Genomic DNA, 26185 nt, shown 5'->3' with positions numbered 1-26185 from the left:
ACAAATTATTTGGAAAAAATACAGAATTAGTAATATTCCTGGACTTTGATCTTTAGAAATATCTGCCGTATCTCCTCATAACAAACATTGTACTGGTATTAACACTATTAAGAACTGAAGACTCCTCTAATACAAAGCTATTCATCCTTACTTACCGAGTAAATAGGTGGTAAAATACAATTTAAAAATTCCAGATATTGTTTGCATTCTTCAAATCATTCCACTTTACAGCCACAAGCACAGAGCAACTACAGCTCTCAATATACACTGTACCCTGTCAGCTTATTTACATATGCAACACAATTTCTGGTTACACGTGAACACTTTTATTTAGAGGACTTATCTGTACAATATCATACAAGAACTCTGTTGTAGAGCTATGCATAGAATGTTACTCTCTTCTGCAGCATTCAAGTATCTTAATAAAAAATGTTTTGGCCTTATATACTCACTCATATATAATCATTAATAAGTTTCTCTGAACATATCCACTTTACACATTGAATGAGACACTCATCCCACTGGAAAACCTAGCATGTAATCATGTAATAAGAATATGATTCAGTATGTTTACACCCAAAACCAGTGAACTAAGTTTACATGATTGAATTTAATATTGGCAGCTCTTATCATTGACTTTGTAAACATTAAGGACATTTGTTGAAGATAATATATTTTCTATGTAGTTTTCCTGAGTGTTGCTTTTGAGGAAGCACTACTATAGTATATTCTATGAAGCAGAAAATAAACATTTTCTAATGGGTTTACAAAAGTACATGCTACGCAGAAAAGTAATATTGCCTTATGTTAGTGGATCAAAAGGGGAAAGAGAATCATTCAGGTCGGAAGAGACTCCAGGAGGTCATTTTGACCAACCTCCTCAACAACACAGGGTCAACAGACCCTATTCAGACCAGATTTCTCAGGGACATGTTGAGCACTATCTTGAAAAATGCCAAGAATAGAGACTACACAGCCTTTCTCACCAGCCTGTTGCAGTGCCTGACTGCCTCATGGTGAAGAATGCTTTCCTTATGTCTAGTCTCCTTTTTCATTTTATGACCACTATTTCATTTATGACCATTGTCTCACAGATGCTGCATTCAGCAGTACCAAGAAAAATAATAAAACCAGGTTGAAACTTGCTATATCCAGACACAACACCTACCTCTCTCTTATCCATTTCCACCACACCATTCTTGGTCTCATTTCTCATTCCTTATCTCCATACTCCTTCTGTTGCTTGTCTACTGTCTGTTCGCCCTTGACTATTACAAATAATCTATTGTGTGTTTACCACATAGGGATGAAAAACAGGTCATATTTTACCTAACAAAGCATTGCACTAATATCCTGCTTCATTAAGATATAATCTACAGTGAGTGACATTATGTGCAGAAAGAAAACACCCTGAGTGATCAGGGGCTCTTGAAATGTCAACTGGATCCAGCTTTACTGCATGCACTAGAAGGTAGTAAGAAAAAGCATTATGGCAGGACATCAATTTGGCTGAGAAAAGCTGAAACTCTCCTCAATAGTATAACAAGGGATGTCATTTGAAAGAACTACAAAAAAGAATTTGAGATAAAAGATAACCATGTTAAACTTAAAAATAACTTCAGTTATTACTCTCACTTTCAGGATCATCCGAATGCCTATGAAATATTCTACCTTGTATAATTCAGATACTCTATTTCTATAGCCATGTCTCCTGGCTACAATACAATCTGTTCTTTTCTTTCTTTCTTTTGATGCAATATCATCCCTGGAAACAAGGAAAGAGCTATGGCAGATATATCATTCATAATTAAAAAAAAATATAAAAAGCATCATGCATATTATTTTATGTCAGAAATTTGCAAAATTTGCTATTACATTATTTCCATCAGAACAAGAGGATTTCCCCATCTGGACATGACAGACTATGGTTTTCTCAAGATGATGCATGTTCTAAAACATATAACTAATACTCCTTAATTTTCAGTCTTAGACTTATATCCTAGATTTCTTTAAGGCTTTCTTCAAATGGATCACAAGACAAAAAGTTTTAGCTTGACATTTTAGACATGAGCAGCTGACATTTAAAGGAATAAGCACTGATTAATCATCAAATATATCTAGCTGACAGCTATTACTAGGAAGAAGAGAGCTCAAATGGGGGATATTATTTAATTGCTCCATTTTTGTAGGTCACAAGTCATAACTTGCTATTGACTAGAAGTTTTTATACTGTTTGACTACTTTTTAATGACATTTTGGACATTGGAAATATTGAAATACTTTTGTGTACATGTAAATAACAATATTTATTTGAGAATGCCAAGACTAGTATTCACAGAAATACTGAAACAGGTTCCCCTCCCCCACCAATTCCTTAACTGTTCTTTCTAAATTGACAAGGTCATTCTCAAACTGAATTGGTATTTCCTTGCTGTACTCTAGCAAATATGAAACAAATGAAAATACAAGGTTTTGGAATGTCAATCCAGGAAGCCTCCAGGTCTTTGCTGGTTTCTTCAGTCAAAAATATTGAAATATTTGTATTATAATGCACTTAAATTGTAAACTGAATGACCTGACTGAAATGTAAGAAGGCTTGAATATAGAAAGGAGTTACGCTTAAGCTTCATTAACATTGTTTTATTTGGAAGGAAAAGGAACTGCTCATTATTAGACATGCTTTTTTTAAATATTAACAGAGTGATGCTGCCAAATAAAGAAATAAGATTTACTGGTTGGAAAGTTTGCTGTCTGAGCAGAGAAGGTTGGTGTTAAGTTCTCTAACACTTCCTCAATAAACAAGTTTCTTTCAGATTCCTTCCTTGGTCTCTTGGATTTGTCTCAGGCAAGGGCAATACCTTTTCAATAGAAAATTTAAGCTCATTGCTGTGTACCATACAGCCTCCCCAAAAAGCTTAAGAAGAACTTGGATAGAAATCTGAAGTTCTAGATCTGTTATTGGTTGCTTACAACTGATTTCTTGAAAAAGGTACACAATTTATTGAACTCAGAGTTCTACCCATATCTTTGACAAAAGACGTTCATCAGACTTGGGAAGCAGCACGTATGTAAAGCTTGAGATAGTTCTGATTATATCTCATGAAAAGAACTGCTTTGAACAGCTTGTTATTACTACAAACATGGATTTACTGGCAAAAGGCTATGTATATGTCTGTATCACTGCCTGACAGAATCTTTTGATTAATATGACACATGAGGAATCATACTCTTAAGCTATCTTCCTGCACAGCCACACTTGTATCAGGTAGCAAAACTGCAACCCCATTCTCTACAACTTGAATTTAGTAAAAAAGCTGGAGTCCAACAAGGAAATTTCTAAGAAACAGATTCCAAAAACTTGATGCCTGACATAATAAGGATTCGCACACACACCAGTATGAAGTGTTGACTTGATTTAGTGCATGATAAACGTGAGTCTTTGTACATGTTAAAATGATGTTACTACTTCACATGCAAAGGGATTTAAGACCTGTCTTCTGAGAGAACTGGCATCACTGCCTTTATAGATTGCATCATTTTTATTTTAAAAATCAGAGGTGTTCCAAACAGTTAAGGAGGTAGAGACAAGGAAGAAGGAATACAGAGAATGTATGAACTTTTGACACTACATCTTTAATTGATGAATTGCACTTTATGAAGCTGCAGTTGGTATACTTCGTAATATCTGGGATGAGCAGGCACAGATAGTTCCATACAGAGATCCATGAGATTCCCTTTCTAGATATATCAGTGAATTTAAATAAAGAGCTTCCATATATGTATTGAATAGTATCTTAGGGGGAAAAAAAAAAGCAACCTAAAGCCCCCACAAACCAAAACACCTATTAATCTACTTATTAAGCTTAAAGGAAAATTAACTAGGTGTGCTCCAGGCTCTATAAATGTAAAAGGAATGCAGTCATTAAGCCTGAAAATAATGGAAAAAATTTAGGCAACTTCTCACCCCAGTCTCCTTATAGACTCATTGTAGCCTCTTTGGTTCCAAGATGCATGGCTTTTGGGGTGTAGATTAATTTAAATGTTTTGAATTTTAATATTTGGAACACATCTAAGAGGGATAAGACAGGAGAGTTCTGTTACATTTCCTCTCATCTGCCTGATGACAGATAAAAAATGAATAATAGCATATACTTTTCTCAATAATCAATAAAAGTTACACTGAACACATCTGCAAAAACCTTTTTGCTATACGACTCAGATTATACTTTAAAAAACATCTAGAAACTAAAAATGGTATGTGCTTAAACTATACAATTATTATAAAGGGTCTTTTTTAATGCTTCTTGAGATATTTTTCCTGCATTTGACTTTCATGAGATCAATTGTCAGAAACTACTGAAATGCCAATGAAATATTTTTTATAAGCTCAGACTACCCTCTCATTGATTATGTAGGTAAAACACCTATACCCTAGAGTATTAACATATAACATATGCTAGAACTCCTTCCCATTTTTTTACCAATTCTGATTAAAGAAAAAGATATTTTTTCTCTTTCTAGAAATAGAACTTTCTAGACATAGAAATGTCTCTTTCTATGGCATATGTACGGAAGAGAGAAAACTTGTTGAAAGCTGCAATTGTTTATGCATCATGGAATGGCAGAACCAAGCGTTTGAGTGATTAAGGAATGGAAATGAGCAACTAAAGAACAAACAAAATGAAGATCTAAAAACTGTCCTCAGAATATAAGCACTATTCTTATAAAGCTTTAATATGTCTTTAATTAAAGCTAATTTTGTTTCATTTAGCCTGATTAGGTTTTTTACTACAAGGTAAATGAACACTGCTGCCATCACTCTGGAGAAGTAATGATGAAGAAATACATGTTTAGGTCCTCGAAAGTAAGACTATCTAGGAAGCTTTTAAGGGACTAAATTTTCTTGACTGCTCTTAAATCAATTGCTTATTATTAAGTTATTTTAGAAATTTTTGTTGGGGTGCCCATAGCTGTAAAAATGTGGTATTTCATAATTCAAAATGCTTATTCACAGGTATCTAAACAGACATATATATATGGCTGATTACATCACAAAATAAATCAAAGAAAACAATGAAAATGAATAGTGCAGGTGAAAGAGAGATAAAAAGTTAGTTACCAAGCAGAGACAAATATAAAAAATATTTTTAAAGAATTCAAGGAAGAACACCTATCATTTCAAGTCGTTCAGAAGGAATAAACATAAATGAATTTGTATCAAAAATCTTAGCACAAGTCCTAAGCGTTAATATGGATGAGATCTTTTTGGTAGTAATAGATAGTGATACAGAGAGAACTATAGCAGATAACAGGATGACAGACAGAGATTAAGAAATCATGATCAGTAAGAAATCCTCTGAGGGAAACAGGGCTTTCTTTACTCTTCTTAGCCTTTTTCAGTAGAACAGATAAAAAGCACTAATAAGGATGAAGAACTGGGGATAGCAGGGTAGGTACATATAGGTTTCTATACATGTGTTAGTGTTCCAGAAATACTGTCAGAGTAAGAATTTGATATGAGGGCAAAATAGCTTTTTTAACACTGATACTGGAAACAAAAAAAAATGTTGAACAAAAAAATCTAGGTTACGCAGGGAAACTAAACATATGCAGGTGTTAAATGGCACTAAGATGGGCACGTCCATTCGTAAGTGGAGTACTAGAATTTTAAATGCTAAATGCTATAATGTTACTGTTATTTTTACTGCATTATGGTTACATTACTGTTATTACAAGTTTCAACCCTGCCAGAGCCCTGCTGCAGTAGAAACAATAGTCATTGCCCCAAGGAGTTTGCACTGTAAATTAAAATTAAAGATAGTGGGTAGGTGAGACAAGCAAGCTAATGGAGTTACACTGAACACATCTGCAAGAACCTTTTTGCTATAAAAGACTCAGATTATACTTTAAAAAACATCTAGAAATTAAAAATGGTATGTGCTTAAACTATACAATTATTATAAAGGGTCTTTTTTAATGCTTCTTGAGATATTTTTCCTGCATTTGACTTTCATGAAATCAATGAATAATGTAATTTAATAGGTCATTCTAACATAAACTGGCTGTTTGTGTACTATTTAGCTATAATAATCAGCCATCTGCCTTGACATTTTCAGACTGCAGTTTTTTGAATACATTTAAGGGGAAGAAAAGTATAAGAAGTTGTTGGCTGTATATATGACTGGAAGTTTAACCTGTGTGAAAGAGACAAAAGAAAAAGTAAAGTTCTTCGTAGGAGAAAATACAACCACCCTGCTCCACATTTGCAGACTGAAAGTAGAGGTGAACTTCCTAAAGGCAATATTAGGCTAAAATCATACTAGCTTTAGAGGTTAGAAATAAGGTAAGAGGCTTAACTTATGATACTATTCCCTAAGGTCAAACTAACAATACACAGATTATTATAATCTAATTTAAATATATCCAATAGTAAAGCACACAGAAAAAATAACTCTAAATATACATACTCAATGATGTGCTCTAAATTAGCTATAGTCACTCAGGAAAGAGACCTGTGAGACACTGCAGCCAGTTCTGTGGAAACACCGGTTCAGCACTCAGGGAGAGCCAGAGAGGCAAACAGAATGTGAGAGAAGGCACCGAGATCAAAGCAGAAGCAGCACTGTGCTGCTGAACAGCCAGGTTCCCCCCACAATATGAATCCTGCATGCCATTCTTGCCTAGCCATTTCACAAACAGGGGATTATAACTGGAAAGGTACAGGAATGCGTGGTTCAGAGATTCATAACAGTTTCCGCAGTAGGAGAAACTAAATAGACTGGAAACTCTTCACTTTTTATCTTAAAATGAGAATTATGAGCCAAAGAAATGAATAGGCTCCAAACTTAAAACATAAGAAATAATTTTTTGTGCAAGAAAGAAATCATTTAAGGAATTCAGGAGTTTAGGATGCCGTGAAAACAGGATGCGTAAGTTCAAAATGGATTAAACAAACTCATATTATCTATTAAATCATTTGGATTTAGCCTTCCGGGGAGTCCCCAGAATAGTGGTTGTTAAAAGATGGAAGAATGCATACAGGAAATATTCACTCTTAGTCTGGTGTCTCCCTTTCCCTATTCCTTGCATTAAAAAGTTACCTTGCCTTAGGCAAAAACTGCATAAATTTCATCCATACTTAAAATTACTCGAATAACACTCAAAATTATTTCTGTTTGAAACTTCCCTAAATTCATATCAAAACTAGCAAGTCTTTTCTATTCCTTCAATTTTTTTTTTTTTCAATTTTGGACATAAAATTGAATAAAATGCTTTGGTTTCTCCACAAAAATCTTCAAGATCCTCTATATCTTGAGGCTGGGATGAAGTTTAAAATAGTATTTAATCTTCTTTCCTTTGAAAAGCAATTGAGAATAACTTTCAAGCACCTCAGAACAACAAAGTAGCCCAATGGTTGGCCAACCCATCTGGAGTACAGAACCCTGGAGACAGCACAGCATGGAGGGCTATGAAGAATTTCCCAAATAGGAAAGACAGTAGAAGGCACACAGACACAGCTAACCTGTTCACCTGACAGCATGGCTTCAGCCTCAGGCTCCCAGATCCCAAATGACAGCATTATCCAACCCAACAGTTTAGCTCTTCCAGTGCAAGTCACCAGATGAGCCTCCCTTGTTAGAACTGTTTCACTTCATATAAATTACTATTAGTTTTAGCTGGGACTTAACATTTAATTTCCCATGGTCCTAAGTATGTGCTTTAGCTGTTCAAATATAAATGGTCTTTCTCTCTACTACAAGCTATAGTTAATGTAAAAAACCAATACCTTACTTTTTTGTAGGTTTTTCATAAGTAAGCTACAGCCTTGATCCTGCACAATGATTCTGAGTGAGGTTTTCTACATTCTCACAGATGCATACTCTCACTAGGTTACAGCTATACAAAGCTTCAAAGAAATTATGAGCTCTATGTAAAGGAGAGAATCATGAACACAGATTGAGTGGTAGAGCATAGAAAGAGAAATAAGTTTTCATGTTATTACTTTTATCCTTTGAAACTCAGATCAGACAATATTTTTGTGACTACATCTGCAATCATGCACTTAAAAAAAAATCAAGAATGAAAAACAAATAAAAAAATCAGGAAAACCTCTGCACGGTGTCTTCTTATAAGAAAGGCATTGCTTAGAAGTCCAAATAACCTGTTTTTTCCCCTTTCAGAATTTTCCCCTCTTTCTCTCCTCTTGGTTTCCTTGCAAGCAGCTAACTTTTAAAGGAAAAACAGAGTGAATTTACAATTTAACACTCCATTGTACTGTATCTAACTAGTAGAAAAGCAAATGCCAAAGATAGCCTTTTCAAAATTAAAACCAGGTGTAAAGGTTAAAGTAGCCAGGGAGGAAAAAGCTGTAAAATTATAGAGAGTGGTTTGCTGCATCAGTAGACACCTTGCAGGAATACTGTTCCACTGAAAATTGTGAATTATAACCTCAGTTCCCCACTGTTTACAGTTAAAAAGGAAGGATGGAACATACTATGCAGTACTTACCAAAAACTTGAAGGAATGTCTGTTTTTTATCACTTCCTGCTTTGTTTTTAGCATTACAGATATAAGGACCTGCATCAATATTTTTTATGTCTCTTATTGTTAGTTCTGTATTGCTTCCTCTCAGCATATATTTTTCATTTTCTTCAATAAGTTTACCATTCCTAAAAAAATAAAACCGAGATACAAATCAACCATTAGGTTCCAAAGTCTGAAACAATGTGCTATGGAAGCATCAATATGTTGAAAATACTCTTTGAGGGAAGAGACTGCTCTTATGCTAGCCTCAAAAATGCATCAACTCATGCAGCATAAATTGGCACTATGTATAAAAGGGAGTTGATTTTAGCATGACAAAAATTGTTCTGCAGGATTACACTGGTTCTTCATAAGAATGTGCACATTCTAGACACAAGCGAAGCATTCTGAACTGCATTTTGATGTTCAAGACCCCAGCTTCACAATTTTATTGTCAGTTTCTAAAACATACACATATTAAAAATACTATAATATCTTTATTCTTAAATGTTCAGTATTGACTTAATGTCACAAAATGCTTGTGATAGAAGTAGTGTTTACGCTCTAGGAAGGATAGAAGGAAATCGGTTATACAAATACATACTTTTATGGGAGAAATATTTTAAAAGCGTATTTTCAAAGTGTAACTGTTGCGGTTCACATTAGTAACGATGTACCAACTAATAAAAAATACTTTAAATTACTTTAGAGCCTATTGGCACATAAAGAACCCTTCCAAATTATTTCCTCTCAGTTGTTGTTGGCTACCCACAACTTAGTAAGCAGGCATGTCTCCAGATGTTAGAATGAGTTCTGACCAGATGATACAGAAATAATAAAATCTGTGAACAATTCTGAGGGTTTATTGAGGTTTGATCGGTCCATTCGAGCATCTTGGCATACACACGGTTATCAAAACAGCTTCTTTTTCAAGAGTGCAATTCTACCTTTTTTTATTTCTTCTCATTCTGCCTTGTTTGCTGTAGGCTTCTTTTGATCTTATTTCTGTTGAATTAACAGTCCCTTCTCATAAGCACCTACAAAAAAATTGCCTGATTTTCATACGCATTGATAATCCTGCTGACAATACCAACTTCTTGAAAACAAACTATTTGTAAAATGAAACCAATATGCATAACTGAAATATTCTATCGTATTCAATATGCCTAGTTTAGGAAATCTAGTTTTATTTCAAGATTTGAGCAACAATGATTTTCACCTTCTTTCTGCTCACATAATGCTGACAACTACATATATTTCATATTTTCTAAAATAATATTTTCCCTAAAAGCAAGAATACTGCTTCTTTCTTGGGAACATTAATATCCATTAATAGGATTCCCCTGGCATCTATATAGGTTGCATTTTAGTAACATTTTTATAAATAACTCCATGTAGCTGTCCACTCCAAGATGTTATTGTGATACTTGTTTATCTCCTTTCCAATGCAAATCATAGAAATAGTTTTGCAGAACAGAAAAGGTCTAATTCTCCACACAAGTGGTTTCACAAAAAAAAAAATCTAGTGATTTCTGCTGGGAGACAAAGTCTACATTCAAGGTCAGAAGTAGTTTCCAAATGCCTGTTATCACAAACATTACCTGTATCTATGACAATTTTTAAGCAGAAATGAGATTACAAGCATTTCCCTGGACCCTCTAGTGAGCAGGAGAGATTCAGATTGATGCTGATACTGGAGAACAGGAAAACATGAATAACACATCAAAAGTGGATTATTTCTCTTGTCAGATAATTCTAAGTCCTGTCAGTAAAGATAAAGGGATTGATCCAGCTAAACTTTACTAGTGTAAATTATCTCCACAGATGTAAATAATCATCGTGTTTTCAGTAGGACTATTCACATGAGTAAAGATTTCCAGTTCGACTTGTACATTTGGATCTTTATCTTTCAGTCCTGGCTAATATAATTCTATTAGTGTATTGCTTCTCTGAAGGTTATACTATACACTAGTGTAGTATCAGCTTCAATAGACATATCAGTTAAGTGGCGAAAGAATTATATTCTCGCAGTCCGTGAAATATCAACAAAGTATATATGCATATTAAATAGAGCAGCAACTAAACCTTGCTGGCCTTTCTTTTTGACTAGGTATTTCAAACTGACAAATTTGTAAGTGAAATAAAGCATTTTTTTTGAGAAAGATTGACACATTAGTTCAGATGCCTCCATTTTAAATTAACAAAATCTTAAACATTGTCAGTACCTGGAAATGAAAAGGGTCAACATAAATAGTTAATACGTAAAGCTCTGCCACATTAGATACTGTCTTAAAGAGTTTAAAGCTTGAAACTACTGTCTCATCCAGAATCTTGCTTAGTCAACACCGAGGGATATATAAGCCACCTCAATAGTACTGTCATTTGGTTTTAAAAATACAGCCATTTTTCACGCCCTAACTGAAGTTGACCTGTTAAATCAGTTCATTGGAAACTGAAAAGAAAGAAAGAAAACAGAATCAAGAGAATTTATTTTTTAATTGACTAAAATATCAGTGGATTGCAAGGAAGGTAAAACTACACAATGACAGATCCAAATTATGCAGGCCTTGCTAAAGAAACTTCAATAGAGCAAATGAGAGAACAACTGGTGTCAGAGCACATTTTAAAAGGCAACAGCCACGAGAACACTGAACTGTGTATAAAACAGGCCCTTAATCTTGATGAACCATCTCAACAGGTACAGATGTACTTTCTGTACAATATAACAAAAATCCTCCAGCAGAATGGAGTGGAAATCACTCCCACCCTTTTTATCAGACCTTCTCCTCAGCTCTACAGAATGCTCAGTATACTTTCGAATGTTTTACAAGGAAACATTATTCTCTGTTATAATAGTTTGCATCTCTCTGGTCTTCTTTCCTTAGCATAGTTATGTATTCAGAAAACAGACTTCCATTAAATCACTTTATTACACGTGCCCATTTTACAAATGGTTAACCTGAGGCAAATTAAATAAAATGACTGAACTCACATAGATAAATGGTACAGTTGGGAATAAAACTGAACACGATTCCCATAACTTGCTGTAACCAAAGGTTATAATCCTTCCAAAATCAGCATTAACTCTTAATCAAATTCAAGATGTAATTCCACTTATTTATTAAAAAAGAAACACTTACATAAAATGGAAGTTAATATCAACTTACATTCAACATCAAAAAATACACTAAACAGGATGAAATTGGGAATATGACACCTTGGACATTAATTCTGACAAACGGATTCAATTAGGTTTTCAATGGATGACATGCATATTAATATTAGATAAATCAGTTTTGATAGACTTTCCTATCACTGACAATGCTTTCTAGACTTTTCTCAAAATCAAGAAGGATTATGTTGATCTAGTTTTCCTGTTACCTAGTTTTCCAGTCTGATTTCTAAGGAAAAAAGAATCTGAAATATTCTAGAAAACTGAGGTCTTTATCTTGACATATCTGCAAGATAAGTCCAAGGACAAGGAGAAGATATTAGCAGATTCTGAATCCTTTTAACTGGCTACCGATATGTGAGTGGAAAGGGACCTTAACAGTTCAGGACAGAGATTTCAGAAATTTGATGCAGAAATTCAGTACTGGAATACAATTTAGAATCAAGTTTGCTTCAGAAAAATAATTTAGCTCCTCTCATGTTTCTTTCCCTGCTTGCATATCAATGATAATATTCTGTCACAGAGACCAGGGGCCTTTTCCACCTACCACTTTACAACCTCTCACTGTCAGCAAATAAAAAAGCAAGAATATTTTCTACTGCCAAGAATTTATAGCCTAATAAAACAAAAAAAAAAAGACAATGAAAGGAGAAAAAAAAAACCAACAAAACAACAACAGGGAAGGAAGGCACATAAGCCAACATTCCTCACTATGAAATAGTTCCTGAAATAGGAACAGAACAGAAGCTTCCTCATTTAAGATCCAGTATCCAGTACACCAGCCCTGTGAAGCTTTTGTAAAATCTTCAAAAAGATATTTAATGCATGGTTTAAAAAAGTCAGTTGCCTCAGGGGCTGGTAAACCAAAGGAAAATCTTTCAGTAGGCTCTGATCAGTAGACAGATATAAGTGTCTCTCCAAGACACTTAGCCTGTGTACATAACATAATATTTATGAAAAATTGAAAAACATCCGCATCCGTCAACAGAGATATCCACAAACTGTGGAAATTTATGCATTCTTTCTTAACAATCTAAAACATTAATGTTGGTTGTCTTACAACAAGGCCATTGAGGATACCAGATTTCAGACAACTCTTAAGAATTTTGGCCAGATAAGACATACATTGTTAAAAATTACAAAGACATTAAATAATCAGAATATTCAACCTTAGTTTGAATTCATTATCAGTTCTTTAATTTGGGCTCTGCATATTTGTTTTTCTTTTTCTTCCTCTTCACTACATTTTGAATTCTAAGCCACATTAAAGAATTAACTTTGCATTCTATTTATTTACATCTCCTGAGATTTAAATTGCGCAAGAGAAAAATTTAAATCCATATTTGACTTATGCCATGTTAAGATAAAGGGGGCAGTCAAAGGAAGCTAACAATTAAAATGAATCTAACATTGTTCAAAGATTCCAAAGGAGATTAAGAACTCATGGAAAGCCCTCCTATGTCCATTTTGAAAATGTAGTGACTTTTAAATTCCCCTGAAATAATATACATAGATGCAAATTATTCATGTCTAAAATAGAAATGTGCACTGGTATGGGGAGTCTGAGATACTTTATATCCCAGGACTGATACATATCTTTGTTAAAACTGAAAGAATATACAGTGTATGGATATTTAAATTTTTACAAATGTTACATGGTAAGAGTTCCCAGAGGCCATGGATATACTATGTTCATGTCACTGATATCATCAAAAAACACACATGAACTTTAAAAGCAGTTCCATTTTCAAAACATATTACATTTTAAAAAATATATAAAATACATTTGAAACATTCAATGAAACATTCCTACATCCTAGGGGTGTCCAAAGCCATACCTCCTTCTGAATCTCGTTGAAATGAAGAGTTAGGGTTAGAATCTACCATTACAGATGGGGAAAATGTTATTTTTGTTATCAGTATTGCTGATCTATATTGAATATTTATTTATTTAATAACTACATATGTTTTACCTGATGGACTTCTGCAAAAGTTGTGAGATTTTGGCTTCTATAATTTTTGAGATATAGACTCATTGTTTCAGCTTTATTTGTTTCCCCTCAAATATGAATAAATCATGTCAGTAAGGTATTTTAGTTACTTTTTACATTTATCTCACTTGCTGGTAACCTCAGTGCAATTGAATTTCTGTGAGTTCGTTCACTTATTAATGCTGAATCTAGCTTTAGAAGTTAGAACAGAAATGGACAGCAAATGCTCTTAAAATTCAGTAAAGAAATTAAGGTTGCACAGCTTAATGGACTGACAGAAAATCGTGACGCATTAAAACAATGTGCATTGATGTGCAGACCTTAACTGAACTTACCTATACCAACTGATTTCAGGTGGAGGTGATCCAGTGGCTCTGCAGAACAAAGTTATTTCCTCTCCTCGATCTGCAGTGGCATTAAAGGATTTCTGTAGCACAGTAATTGCAGGGGGAACTGAAAAATAAAACATTATGTCCTGTTAATGGAAAAATAAGTTATTTTATATGTTACTGGAGAAATTTAAAGCACAGGATAGGATCCTTTGCTAATTTTGGAATTTATAGTTACACTTAGGGATCAAGTTACAATATGAATCACTGTTACTAGTATTTCTTTACTTTTCTAAAACATTATATTTTTAATATTATCAGGACATTTATAACCTTTTTTTTTCCACTAGAATAATTTTTAAAAAGTCTTTTTCAGCAGTTCGTCAATTTTCTTGCAGAACATTTTAAAGTGACTTAAGTTATACCTAGCATGTATAAGACACAATAGAGTTACATTTGGCACTAATTTAACTGTCTCAAATGAAAATGTGTCTCTCGTCTTTATCTTTCATTCAGTTATAAAGCTGACATACAACCATGCAATGATGTCAGACAGTGCTTTTAAAACAGATGTCAGTATGTAGTAGTCTTGATTATGCACATTTAATTCTTTTTACTGAACTCCTGCATATTTCCTGGGCAGGAGTATCACCAGCTTCAAAATGTGAAACATGATAGAACCCAATGGATACACTCTATTTTTGGAAATTGTATTTCCAAAAATTGTATTTCCAAAAATTTTAATTGTGTTCTGAGACCAACAAATTTTGTCTGTTCTTGATTGGATGAAGTTATTACTAAAACTGCAACAGTTCATAGAGAACCTCTACGCAGCAAAAAAAATAGCAATAATATTTAAGACCGAACAACTCACAGGCTGATATTTAATATCTCTGTTCATATGTTAATTTTAAGACAGCTGTCCTAAATCTGTTTCCATTAACTCTTAAGAAAAAACAACAAATAAAAACAATCCCAGCAGACTGGAAGGAAGAAGATATGTTGAAAAGAAGGAATGTCAGGGAAAGCAAGAGAAAAGGGAAAAGAAGGTTAGAGCTTCACAAAATATAGGTCTCTGCTAGCAAGAACATGCTGTCATCAGAGTGACTCAGAGTTATCCTTTTTAGCTTTAACTTTCACTAGAGAAAAGAAGGAGAAACAGGCAACCCCAATGAATTTTCTTTTAGCTTCCTGTTGCACTTCCACAGATTTTTCTCACAAACTGCTGAGAATCGAGTTGTGTTGCTTTGCACCAAATATTTTAGTTTTAGTATTCTACTTCAGAAGCCTTTCCAGCTTCTGAACCTTAAATATATCAAATTATTAAAAAATAATGTACCAGAATTATCAATCAGTAATTAAATGTCGTTACGTACTCTTCGCACTTTTTAATGGTGTGCTGAAATTTAAGTGTTTCACAGATCACTTCTATCTGCAATTGCATGGGCCATTACTCACTGTACAAAATCCTTCTGTTGTGCAACACCTTCCATGAAAAAAACGTCACTTAGAAAACATTTTAGCTATTTTGCAGTGGATTCTAAAGTCTAGACCTGAAAATATACTCAGTAACATGAGGGGATGAAACAATTCTTTGCCAGCAGTAGCAGGTTCTTCACTGCTCACAACTAAGAACAACAGGACTATGACTCGATTCAGCACATTACTGAAGTTCCAAGAGATACTGCAATGACAATGAAATGAAATATCATTTGTCTTTTCAAAAGTCAAATTTTATTTTTCTCATCATTCTTTCTGGGAAGAGATCTTTTTATCTTTCGTTCTGTTCTTGTGTGTACGTTGGATGGAACTAAAGTGTGAACCTGAAAGAGGAAAAGCCAAATGAAGCTATACTGGCAAGTCTCTCACATTTCAAGCTTAAAGCAAAATGGTAAAATTCAGTCACATTTAAGTGAAAACAATTCTTTTTCATTTATGTTTGTGAGGTCAGGAAGTCTATCCAATTTATGGAACTTCCCAGACAGCAAAGAAAACTTAAAGAAATAAATCTAATAAGCCCATTTACCAAAAGTGGGGGTGGGGTGAGGGAGTTTTTGTTTTCAGGAGGACTTGAATTCTTTTGTTCTATTTTATACTAACCATTTTTTTTACAGAAACCTGCCAATTAGACCTCATTGAAAATATGAGTAGAGAAGAAATGCTATAAAAAGTTCAGTGTTGCAAGTAGAAAAAGATACCTAAATATTAGATTTTAAAGAAAGAATCTAGCTCAAATGTGTTTAAATTTATTAGCCATTATAACCCTCCAAAGATTTCCATACATTAGAAACTACATTTTATGTATCAAGATTCCAAGATTCCAAGTCACAACAACCCCATGCAACGCTACAGGCTGGGGGAGGAGTGGCTGGAGAGCTGTCTGGCGGAAAGGGACCTGGGGGTGTTGGTTGACAGCCGCCTGAACATGAGCCAGCAGTGTGCTTAGGTGGCCAAGAAGGCCAATGGCATCCTGGCCTCTATCAAGAATAGTGTGGCCAGCAGGACCAGGGAGGTGATAGTGCCCCTGTACTCGGCACTGGTGAGGCCGCACCTCAAATACTATGTTCAGTTTTGGGCCCCTCACTACAAGAAGGACATCGAGGTGCTGGAGCGTGTCCAGAGGAGGGCAAGGAAGTTGGTGAGGGGTCTAGAGCACAAGTCTTATGAGGAGCAGCTGAGGGAACTGGGATTGTTTAGACTGGAGAAGAGGAGGCTGAGGGGAGACCTTATTGCTCTCTACAACTACCTGAAAGGAGGTTGTAGCGAGGTAGGGGTCGGTCTCTTCTCCCTAGTAACGAGTGATAGGACGAGAGGAAACGGCCTCAAGCTGCACCAGGGGAGGTTTAGGTTAGACATTAGGAAAAACTTCTTCACCAAGAGGGTGGTCAAGCATTGGACCAGGCTGTCCAGGGAAGTGGTTGAGTCTCCATCCCTGGAGGTATTTAAAGAGCGGATAGATACAGTGCTTGAAGACATGGTATAGATGAAGTTGGCAGTGATAGGTTGACGGTTGGACTCGATGATCTTAAGGGTCTTTTCCAACCTTGACAATTCTATGATTCTATGATTTACTTTTAACTACTTTTGAGTAAAGTTGCATTCTGTTTGTATGTAATCTTTAAAGCCTACAGATTGCTCCTTTTTTTTTCTTTTTTTTCTTTTTTTTTCTTTTCTGAATCTGATTCATTCATAGGTTTTCCTTTTCACCAAAGAGCACTATAATTTTTCTTTTTGATTTGTAATATTACTTTAAAAGTAATTTTGGGCCAAGTTTAATACATTCAGCTTTATGTAGGAAAACCTATTTATTCGTATAAATGAAGCAGAAAATAGCTCTTAATTGATACCACTCTACATGGGCAACGATATCAGAATCGCTCAATGGGCAATCCCTTCTCCTCCCAACACTATGAACTGAAGTCTAGAGGTAAGTGAGCGTTAGCTTTCTTGTCTAGAGTCATAATAAATATATGAAGAACCAATTTCGTGGATATTATCCACCAATAAAAGATGTGAAGTCAGACCATAGGTTGCAATCTGATGTTTTAGGTTAAATACAGGCTCGCTCTCAGCTCAACACCATATAAATATTAGATAGAAGTGAAAGGCGTTCAGAATGTAGGTTCATATCCACGTACATAAACAGCAGCAGAAGAAAATCTCATTCAGCATTTTAAATGCTATCAGATGCACTGTTGGAACTGTACATAACCAGGAGTCAAGGTAATGCAGCACCACAATGCAATTGTTGGAAAAGCAATTTGTTGGGGGTCTTCATAGTGTCTAGGGCATACACTGTTATATTCTATCACAATATATAGGACAATCACTCATTTGCTTGCCACTATCTGTATACTATCTACAACAATCTAAAGAATTCTGCTTCAAAGTTTGCTGCTTGACTATATGGATTAAATAATACTTGTGCCAGAAGCTGCTCTTTCTCCTGAATCAACTGAGAATTCAACTTACATAATGACTTCTGTAAACTGGGGTTTGCCAAGAAGGACCAATCAAGGACAAAGCATTTAAATCTCAGAACCCAATAGGCACAGTGGAAGTCGCTTCATTGAACAACTGACATTAAAGAGAATGTAGAGATAAAAATTGCCCTTTACGAACTGCATCCTTTCTGGACAATATATGAAGAGATATTTATTTTTTAACAGGTCATACCTGAATTTAAGAGAAAAGTTGATCTAAATGCTCCATCTTGTCTTAATCCATGCATATTCCTTCCTAGAGGTTTATTATAAACTGATAAAATGTATAATGCCACTTTTCAGATAACTTATTATATATTTTACTCCTCATAAAAATAAAATTTAAAAAATCTATAAGTAATACTGTTAATCTTAATAAAATGCATCTGTGACTTTTGGAACAGTTAATAAAATATGTTCAATGCAGTGAAGGTAAATAACTATGAAAAATCAAGTGTGTTTTTTTAACAGTAAATAACAGAAGACTGAAAAATACAAGGTGAACTGAACTTCTATATATTATAATCTGAAACTCAAGTCTTGCAGTGATTGTCAATGTTCCGTGAATGCTTGAAAACAATATTCCAGCTTTTATGTATTTATATACACTGATATTATGAAATGCAATGAATTCTATTTACACAGGTTTTTTTAAATATTAAGCAATTACATTTATAGGAAAACAATACTAATCAGACATTATATTAACCAGTTTAATCAGGATCTTTTAGAAGCTGACATATTTTAAAATAGGCTATGATAATCAAGTAAAGCAAGAAGTCAATTCAAAAACTTTTACACCTTACCATTCACAATAACAATTATGTCCCGAAAGTCAATTTCTCCTCTGGCTTCCACTCTTCCTTCACATCTGTATACTCCTTCATCGCTTTTATTGATGTTAAGAATTTGGAGATTATTGTTTGCTAATACTGCAAATCGATCTAGAAAGACAAGTAAGAGAATAAGTGGTATTAGTAAATAAGGACAACATGAGGAATGCTAGCTTAAATGAGTAATATTTATGTACTTTCTCTGTACAATCAGAATGCTCATTGACAAAACATTTGTCAATTTAGAAGTAAAATGTCAGCAGAGAAATATGTTTTTTTTCCATTCCAAAATACAGTGCCATTTCCTAAAATTCAATCTAGATTTTCCATCCATATCTTCCTACTTACTCTGAGGAGTCATCAAATGTAAGTTAAATTTATACATTATTGCAAAATGAGTGGAATATTCATGAACACCTACATGGAACATAAAAAAAAATTAAAGAGATGGAAAAAGGATAAATCGAGAAATTTATAATAAGTGAAAAAATGCTTCTTCCCTCTCTGTCTAGATTAACCAACTGTCTTTGTGCCCATTTTACAGCACTATGCTTAACAATTTCTCAGCTTGCTTGCTCTCCTTCCCTCCTCCTGTTCCTTTGCTCATTCACTATTACTCAGTCAATGATGTGTCTCACCATAATCTAACACTTCATAGAAATGGGTACAAAGACATAATCCACAAACCACTCCACCTTCTGCATAATCCAGAATAAACTGAAATTCAGTAGACCTTTTGAGTAGCTTAAGTTCACTGAACAAATCAGATTCTGAACAAGTATGCATACACTTTCCTGCACATGCAGCAGCAAAATTATAATCTGCAAGAGTAAACTGAATTTGAATTTAATTTTTCTCTATCTGAACTAGTGTATTGGGTTTACGTGGCAAGGTATTGGCAGCAGGAGGGCTGCGGGGGCAGCCTCTGTGAGGAGAGGCCAGGGCTGCCCTGTGCCAGACACAGCTGTTTCCAGCTGGCTCCAATGGACCCACCACAGGGCACAGCTGAGCCCCTCAGCCAAGGTGGTGGCACCTCTGGGAAAGCGTGTATAAGAAAGAGCAAAAAATGCTGTGCAGCATGTGAGAGAGAGGAATGAGAAAAATACAAGAGAAACAGCCCTGCAAGCACCAAGATGAGAGAAGGCAGAAGGGGAGGAGGTGCTTCAGGCACTGAAGCAGAGATCTCCCTGCAGCCCCAGAAGAGAGCACGGTGGAACAGATATACACATTGCAGTCCGTGGAAGACCCCCTGCTGGAGCAAGTTTATCCTGAACAACTGCAGCCCGTGGGAAGGACCCACTCTGGAGCTGTTATAGACTGACCACAACCCCCCGTTCCCCATTCCCCTGCACTGCTTGGGGTGGAGGAGGTAGAAGAGTCAGCAATGAAGGAGTGAAGTTGAGCCTGGGAAAAAGGAGGGGGGAAGTGTTGCTTTAATTTTGTCTTTGTGTTTCACCATCCAGCTCTATTTAACTACCAATAAATTCAGTTAATGTTCCCTAGTTCAAATCCATTTTGCCTGTGCTGGTAATTGGTGAGTGATCTCCCTGCCTTTATCTCCACCCACAAGCTTTTCCATCTCATTTTCTCCCCCTGTCCTGTTGAGGAGGGTAAGTAAGAGAGTGGCTGGGTGGGTGCCTGGAAGCTGGCCAAGGTCAACCCACCATAACTCGTCAATATTAATGGACTCTTTTGAGGAGAATTACTTCCTGCAGTTCACTGTATGTGGTTTTTGAAGAACCTGCGTACTTGTTATTCAGCTGTCTTTCTCGTTCTATTTGAATCAGTGTCATCCTTTCAGTATTGGAGAATGATGAGATTTACTAGCTTTCAGTTTTAACTAGCAACCAACTGTTATTTTTCACTTTGCTTTCCTTTTTGATTCTGCTAGATTTTTAAAGCATGCTAGATTTCCCACAACACTGATATTCCAAAACAGTGATAAACCACACCTGGTAGAAAAGCTTTTATGTAGTTATACAGCTAAGAGTCTATTCATAGAACATATGTGCATACATATTTACAAATAAAACAGCTTTGTATGCCATGTGGGTTCTGTTTCATTACCACGAACTTCATCATAAATATGTAAAAAGAAAATTTAATTATGCTTCACCTGATAGAGGTTTACAGGACATCAATGTCCTCAACCCACTTATGCTAATTATGTCTAGTTTATTAAAGTCATGCTTGACCACTAATGCCATTTCACACACTACCACATACAAATTATATAATCTTTTTCTTTCCTGTCCCTATACAATTCCTAGAGATCTGTGCTTCAAATGTTTTGAAAAGGTGAGATCTAACCCCTCTTTAAGCATTGGTAACCCTTTTTTTGTTTTGTTAACATAAATATTTAATGTGTGAGATCAACAAGAGGACTGGAGATCACCTTTATTTCTTTAAAATGCTGAAAAAATGAGGGTTCATTTAGTAACAGGAAACAAAGCTGTGGGCTGGATATCTTTTCAACTTTCACTGAAGAGTAATATAAGGGATACAGCTGGAGATACTCTCATGAGTAAACTAGGTATAACAGAAGAAAAACATTTTGGGTCTTTTTCTGCCACTAATACTGTCTACGTACAGACAAATACTTAAAAAACATGTTAAAACTTAAAAAACAGTAATATTGTTCTCATTCAGCAGGAATCGATTGTGCATAGACCAGCTGGGTCAACAAATGCACTGAAATCTTGACAGGCACAGGTTAGATCTTGATGGACTCACATGTACTATGGAACATTCAGGAGGTTCAGAGCAGTAGAATAAACTAGTAATACAGCACGATACACAGACATGGTGTGCACACAGATAAAGTTCATTGTTCCATGGATATCATGATAAAAATTGTGTCCTATACTAAATGGATTACAGTTGGTGGATGTGGACAGTGACTAGGCACTACACTCCTCCAGCTCATCACTCTATTTTCTGGACCCAACTCACTCAACTTCAAGTGCGTAATTTAGAAAAAGAGTCACACCACCTTCCCCTTCAGTCAAATCAGATGTTAAGCTGTATGGATGGCAAGAGGGATTGCCTATGTCTTTTCAGTGCCTCATAATCAGAGCTTGAAGAATTTTTCGCTTATGGTTTGTAAATTTTACTGTGTTCTAGGGTGTGTACCAAGCTATGACCCACAATGTCTAACAAAAAGGTTAGGCACAGCTGTTCCTTCTAAGACTAAGACATAACTAAAGACCTGTTGAAGAAAGAATCAAAACTTTTGGCGAAAGTTGAAGACCACGACTCCTATTAAAAATGTTCCTCATACAACCACACCAGTCATTCTCTACAGGAGGGACTGTTTTTCAACCCAGTAATTTCTTCTTCTAGACCAAATGTAAACACAGCATGTTAACCATCTAAAGCTAACACTCGCTTTTGCACATCAGTTTACACAAGTGTATTTAGCAGGTCCACATTGGCTCTGCAGGGCAATGGAACCACTTTTTCCACTACTGTAATTAGCACCGCACAAACTACTGACTGGAAGTGGAAAACCTAGTACTCAAGATACTACGCTACACTGAGGAAAGAGCAGAACTGGCTTGCCACAGCCTACTCAAAGAGGGTTAGTCTGGCTCATTTGAAGTCTGTCTTACCTAGTCCTTCATAATAAGAGAGAATGCTTTTTTATGGACCACATCAATCATAAGATAACATGCAGTTCCCTAGAATTGTAACTAGATGGATTTTCAAAAAGTAAATTCTAATAATTTTCCAGAACCTTTTATCATATATAAATTGTGGTCTTGACGGGAATCATCTTATATACCAAAAATACCTATGTGGGGAAAAAAACCCAAACAACCTAACAGAATTACATAATTGAGAATGTAAAACAATAAAATATATCAAAGCATACAGTAAACATGAAGGATGCAGCAGTCCCCAATATTTTCTATCCAGTCATAGACAAGCTACAATTTTCTACATGCATTATAGTTACATACCACATCTATGCTATCCTTATAGAAAACTGCTAATCTGATAGTGGAATTCTGACACATCTTAATAATTTGAGCAGTGACAGAATAAAACATACATATTTATATAGTTAGTAGGTAATTTATCTGTAGCATATTTGTATTAACAGTGGCAGCTAATCATCTTCTAAGGTTAACTCCAACCATAAACTAATATACAAATGTCTGTACATAAAATTTCTATATTTGCTTTAAGCACTGTAGAATGAGTTGTATTTACTGTCCTTTGAAGCCCCAGAATTGTGCAAAACCAGAGCAAGTCATTTACGACTCCAGATAAGATCTGATCAATGAAAATAATACCATTCACTTTTATAGCTACTAAAATGTCCCTGATACCTATACAATGGAATTATGAGTCATGACAATCCAGCTCTGGATAACTATAGAGAAATTCTTAGAACATTCCCAGAAAATTATGCTTTATATATTGCTCTATTAAACCTTAAACATACAATGTAAGACCTGAAAGACTCTGGGAGGTCATTGTTCACTTAGTTTTTATTTTGTTTTTGTTTTACTTTTACCAAAGAATGGTGGACAGCCACTCCCACAGTTTCTTACTCACATCTTTGTTTGCAGAACTCAAAAGAGACTATAAATCTTAGAATGATCCAGCAATGGAGCAGATAAGGTACTGGGAATATACAGAAACTAATTCAAAATGGTGAGAGGCTATTTCACCTACAGCTATTTCAGCTATAGGCCTACTACACAGCAAAAATCTTTAAATTTTCACTTTTGATTTTGTGCACAGGCCTTCTGGGAGAAGAAATCAGTCTTCTACTGAAATGGAATATGCAAATATAGGTACTAGTAACTGTCGAGAACTTGCAAAACTGAAATAGTCAAAAGTCTGTGCTGCAAAAATCCTACTAGTTGTAATATATACAACAGAAGAATGGTCAAGAATATAACAGAAAAGCCATGAAATTAAAGCAATGACATTATCTCGTCTTCCTATTATGTCAGTGCTAGAATGCTTAAAATAGAAATGCTTTCTCATGCCCCACAAATAAACTGCAATATACAATTCAGTTTGGATATGAAATTATTCAGTATTTTAGCTTACTATGAACTAAAACCCAACAAGAATAATTAGTTACTTGTTTTTTAATAGGCACCATTTGGAATACAACAGACAAATTTGATGTTATTTAATTTAAAATTAGGCAAATAGGTTACAGATACTGATCCTTCACTGGAGATTTTGAAGCTAGAAATGTAATATGAACCTGAGTCTTTTTATTTCACAAGGCATGAAAAAAAATTTCTTAACTGTAAGACTTTGGGTATACTCTTTATCCACCTGTATTATAAACCCATATAGGCATTGCCAAAATTCACAAAGTTCACGATGTCTTATTTTTACATTATTTAAAACTTCACTGGGATCTTATTTGGATACTACTCTAGATCAGAACATAAGGAAGCATTCTGCTATTTAAATCAAAACTGGTTTCTATCATTCTACCTTTTGATATTGTAAGCATTGTGAAAGTAAATGGTTAAAAAGATTTACCCATTGAAATTTAAAAACTTAGAATCTTCAGACTGTATGATTCTGAAAAACAAAGGAAACGTTGCTTTATTTCCTTTGCTAATCTTACAGCAGCCAAATTGATTGGAAAAAACAAATAAAATGGCAATAATAAAAAATTTTGAGAGACACCCTTGAGGCACTTTTACTTTTTCAACCTCTGAGCTGCATCCTTGAAAAAGACTTTTTGCTAATTTGTCAAATCTTATTTTGTTTTCAGAGTTCTTATTTTTCAAAATCTTCTATGTCTCACCTACATTCAGTGTTCAATTATATATATCAAAATTTCAACTCTTTTTTCTAAGGGTAGAAGTTTGCTATTTCTTCTTAGTGTCTGTGTCTAGATGACAGAAGGGATAGGATATACTAAATAAGAAAGAAGTTTGATCAAAACTTTCTTTCATAATGGAGAGGAATCTGAGTCCAGAAACATCAAACAAGTTTTTTTTTTTTTTCCCCCCAGCAACTGCTCCACATTTGTATATATGACTTCATAAGAGACCAAATATAACTTTTCATTTTCCTTGTGAAACAAAAATAATATTTAATTTCTAAAGAACAAGAATTTTAAGTGCATATGCTACAGCCTTGAGTTTTAGTACATGGAGACATGAAGACTGATGAGGAGATGGGTAAGCTGGTTCATAACAATGGTAGTTCCATTTCCAGAAAATGTGGAAAGTCTTGTTTTCCATAAAGGCAAAGATGACTATAGAGACAGCACTGAAAAAATGGTTCACAGTTTTTGAGGGGGTAAATCACACAATTTCTATAGGCCTAATTAATTGTCTTTCTACAGGCTCAGAATTTGCATGTGGGGAAGGTAAGATTCATCTTCACCTAACTTTATCAGCCTAGCTATTAGGGAATCTAGCCTAAACAGATTACCTATATTCCCAGTTGTTTGTAACTCAAAGGGTAGCTTACACTCATACAAGTAAATTCTCACAATAGCGCAAAAAGCCTATCCACCTGAAAGTCTCTGAGCTAATGTGCAAGTATATCAAAGTCAAAGCAGTGTTTGCTCAGTGTCATAGCTTTGTTTGCACAATGAAGTTTATCTCTGTGTGTTCTAAAAATGTGTTCAACTCCTACATACATGGCAACCCAGGAAGAGTTCCTGTGAAGGAGCTCCCAGCAATCTTTTGGGCATTTGGACCCTCATGTTACATCTAGACAAAATTTCCAATTGGAAAACAATGATACATGAAGGAAACCATTGCATATGGATTCTCTATAGGCCACAGAACCTGGTTAAATTCTACTTAAGCTGATGGGCTAATCAAAATCCATCCTCCACTGTAAAATGATTAGTCTTCTTTTACAATATTTTAATATTAATTAGAATGTATAACTTAAAGAGTTACCAAAATACTAACTGTCAGCAATAGTTGTGACTTCCTCATTCCGATACAACCAGCTGACAATGGGAGCAGGTGAACTAGTAACACGGCAAACAACTTCTGCATCTTCTCCCTGCCTGAACTCTTGTGGAGATATTATGTCTCGGAAAGTGAGCTTTTCTGAAAAGGAAGAAAACAAAATATAGCAAGCAACTTCCAGTTCACTTAGCATTAAAATTATGTGTGCCAACAAATCAAAGATTACTATTAAGTCTTCTCATTGTGATAATACAGAATTATTTCCATAACGTAATTTTCCCAGATAAGACTCTAATGGTCCTGAGCACGTGACTTCCACTCTGTCTGTAGAAATGATTTTACAATCATTTTGCATTACGAAAATCTTTGTTTTATTTATATAAATGAAGCATGTTTTATAAATATATTTTTTATTGTTTTCAATGTTCCAGAGCTCA

At 34.9% G+C, this 26185-nt stretch overlaps 1 protein-coding gene across 1 annotated transcript in view; it reads right to left on the bottom strand.

Moving 5' to 3' along the window:
- NCAM2 (neural cell adhesion molecule 2) overlaps window positions 1–26185 on the bottom strand; it is a 323164-nt gene that overhangs the window by 118275 nt on the left and 178704 nt on the right. The window contains exons 4-7 of the mRNA XM_087758033.1: window positions 25746–25889; window positions 18805–18942; window positions 14022–14139; window positions 8509–8669 (exon numbers count right to left, since the gene is read on the bottom strand). Of these exons, the coding sequence (XP_087614159.1) occupies window positions 8509–8669; window positions 14022–14139; window positions 18805–18942; window positions 25746–25889 (561 nt within the window). The remainder of the gene's footprint in view (window positions 1–8508; window positions 8670–14021; window positions 14140–18804; window positions 18943–25745; window positions 25890–26185) is intronic.

This window comes from Nipponia nippon, unplaced genomic scaffold, assembly GCF_047370975.1.
Source record: "Nipponia nippon isolate SJK-2023a ecotype South Korea unplaced genomic scaffold, ASM4737097v1 scaffold_2, whole genome shotgun sequence".
Lineage (NCBI taxonomy): Eukaryota > Metazoa > Chordata > Aves > Pelecaniformes > Threskiornithidae > Nipponia > Nipponia nippon.
The sequence above is the reverse complement of the archived record's forward strand: the minus strand, read 5'-3'. Positions and strand labels throughout refer to the sequence as shown.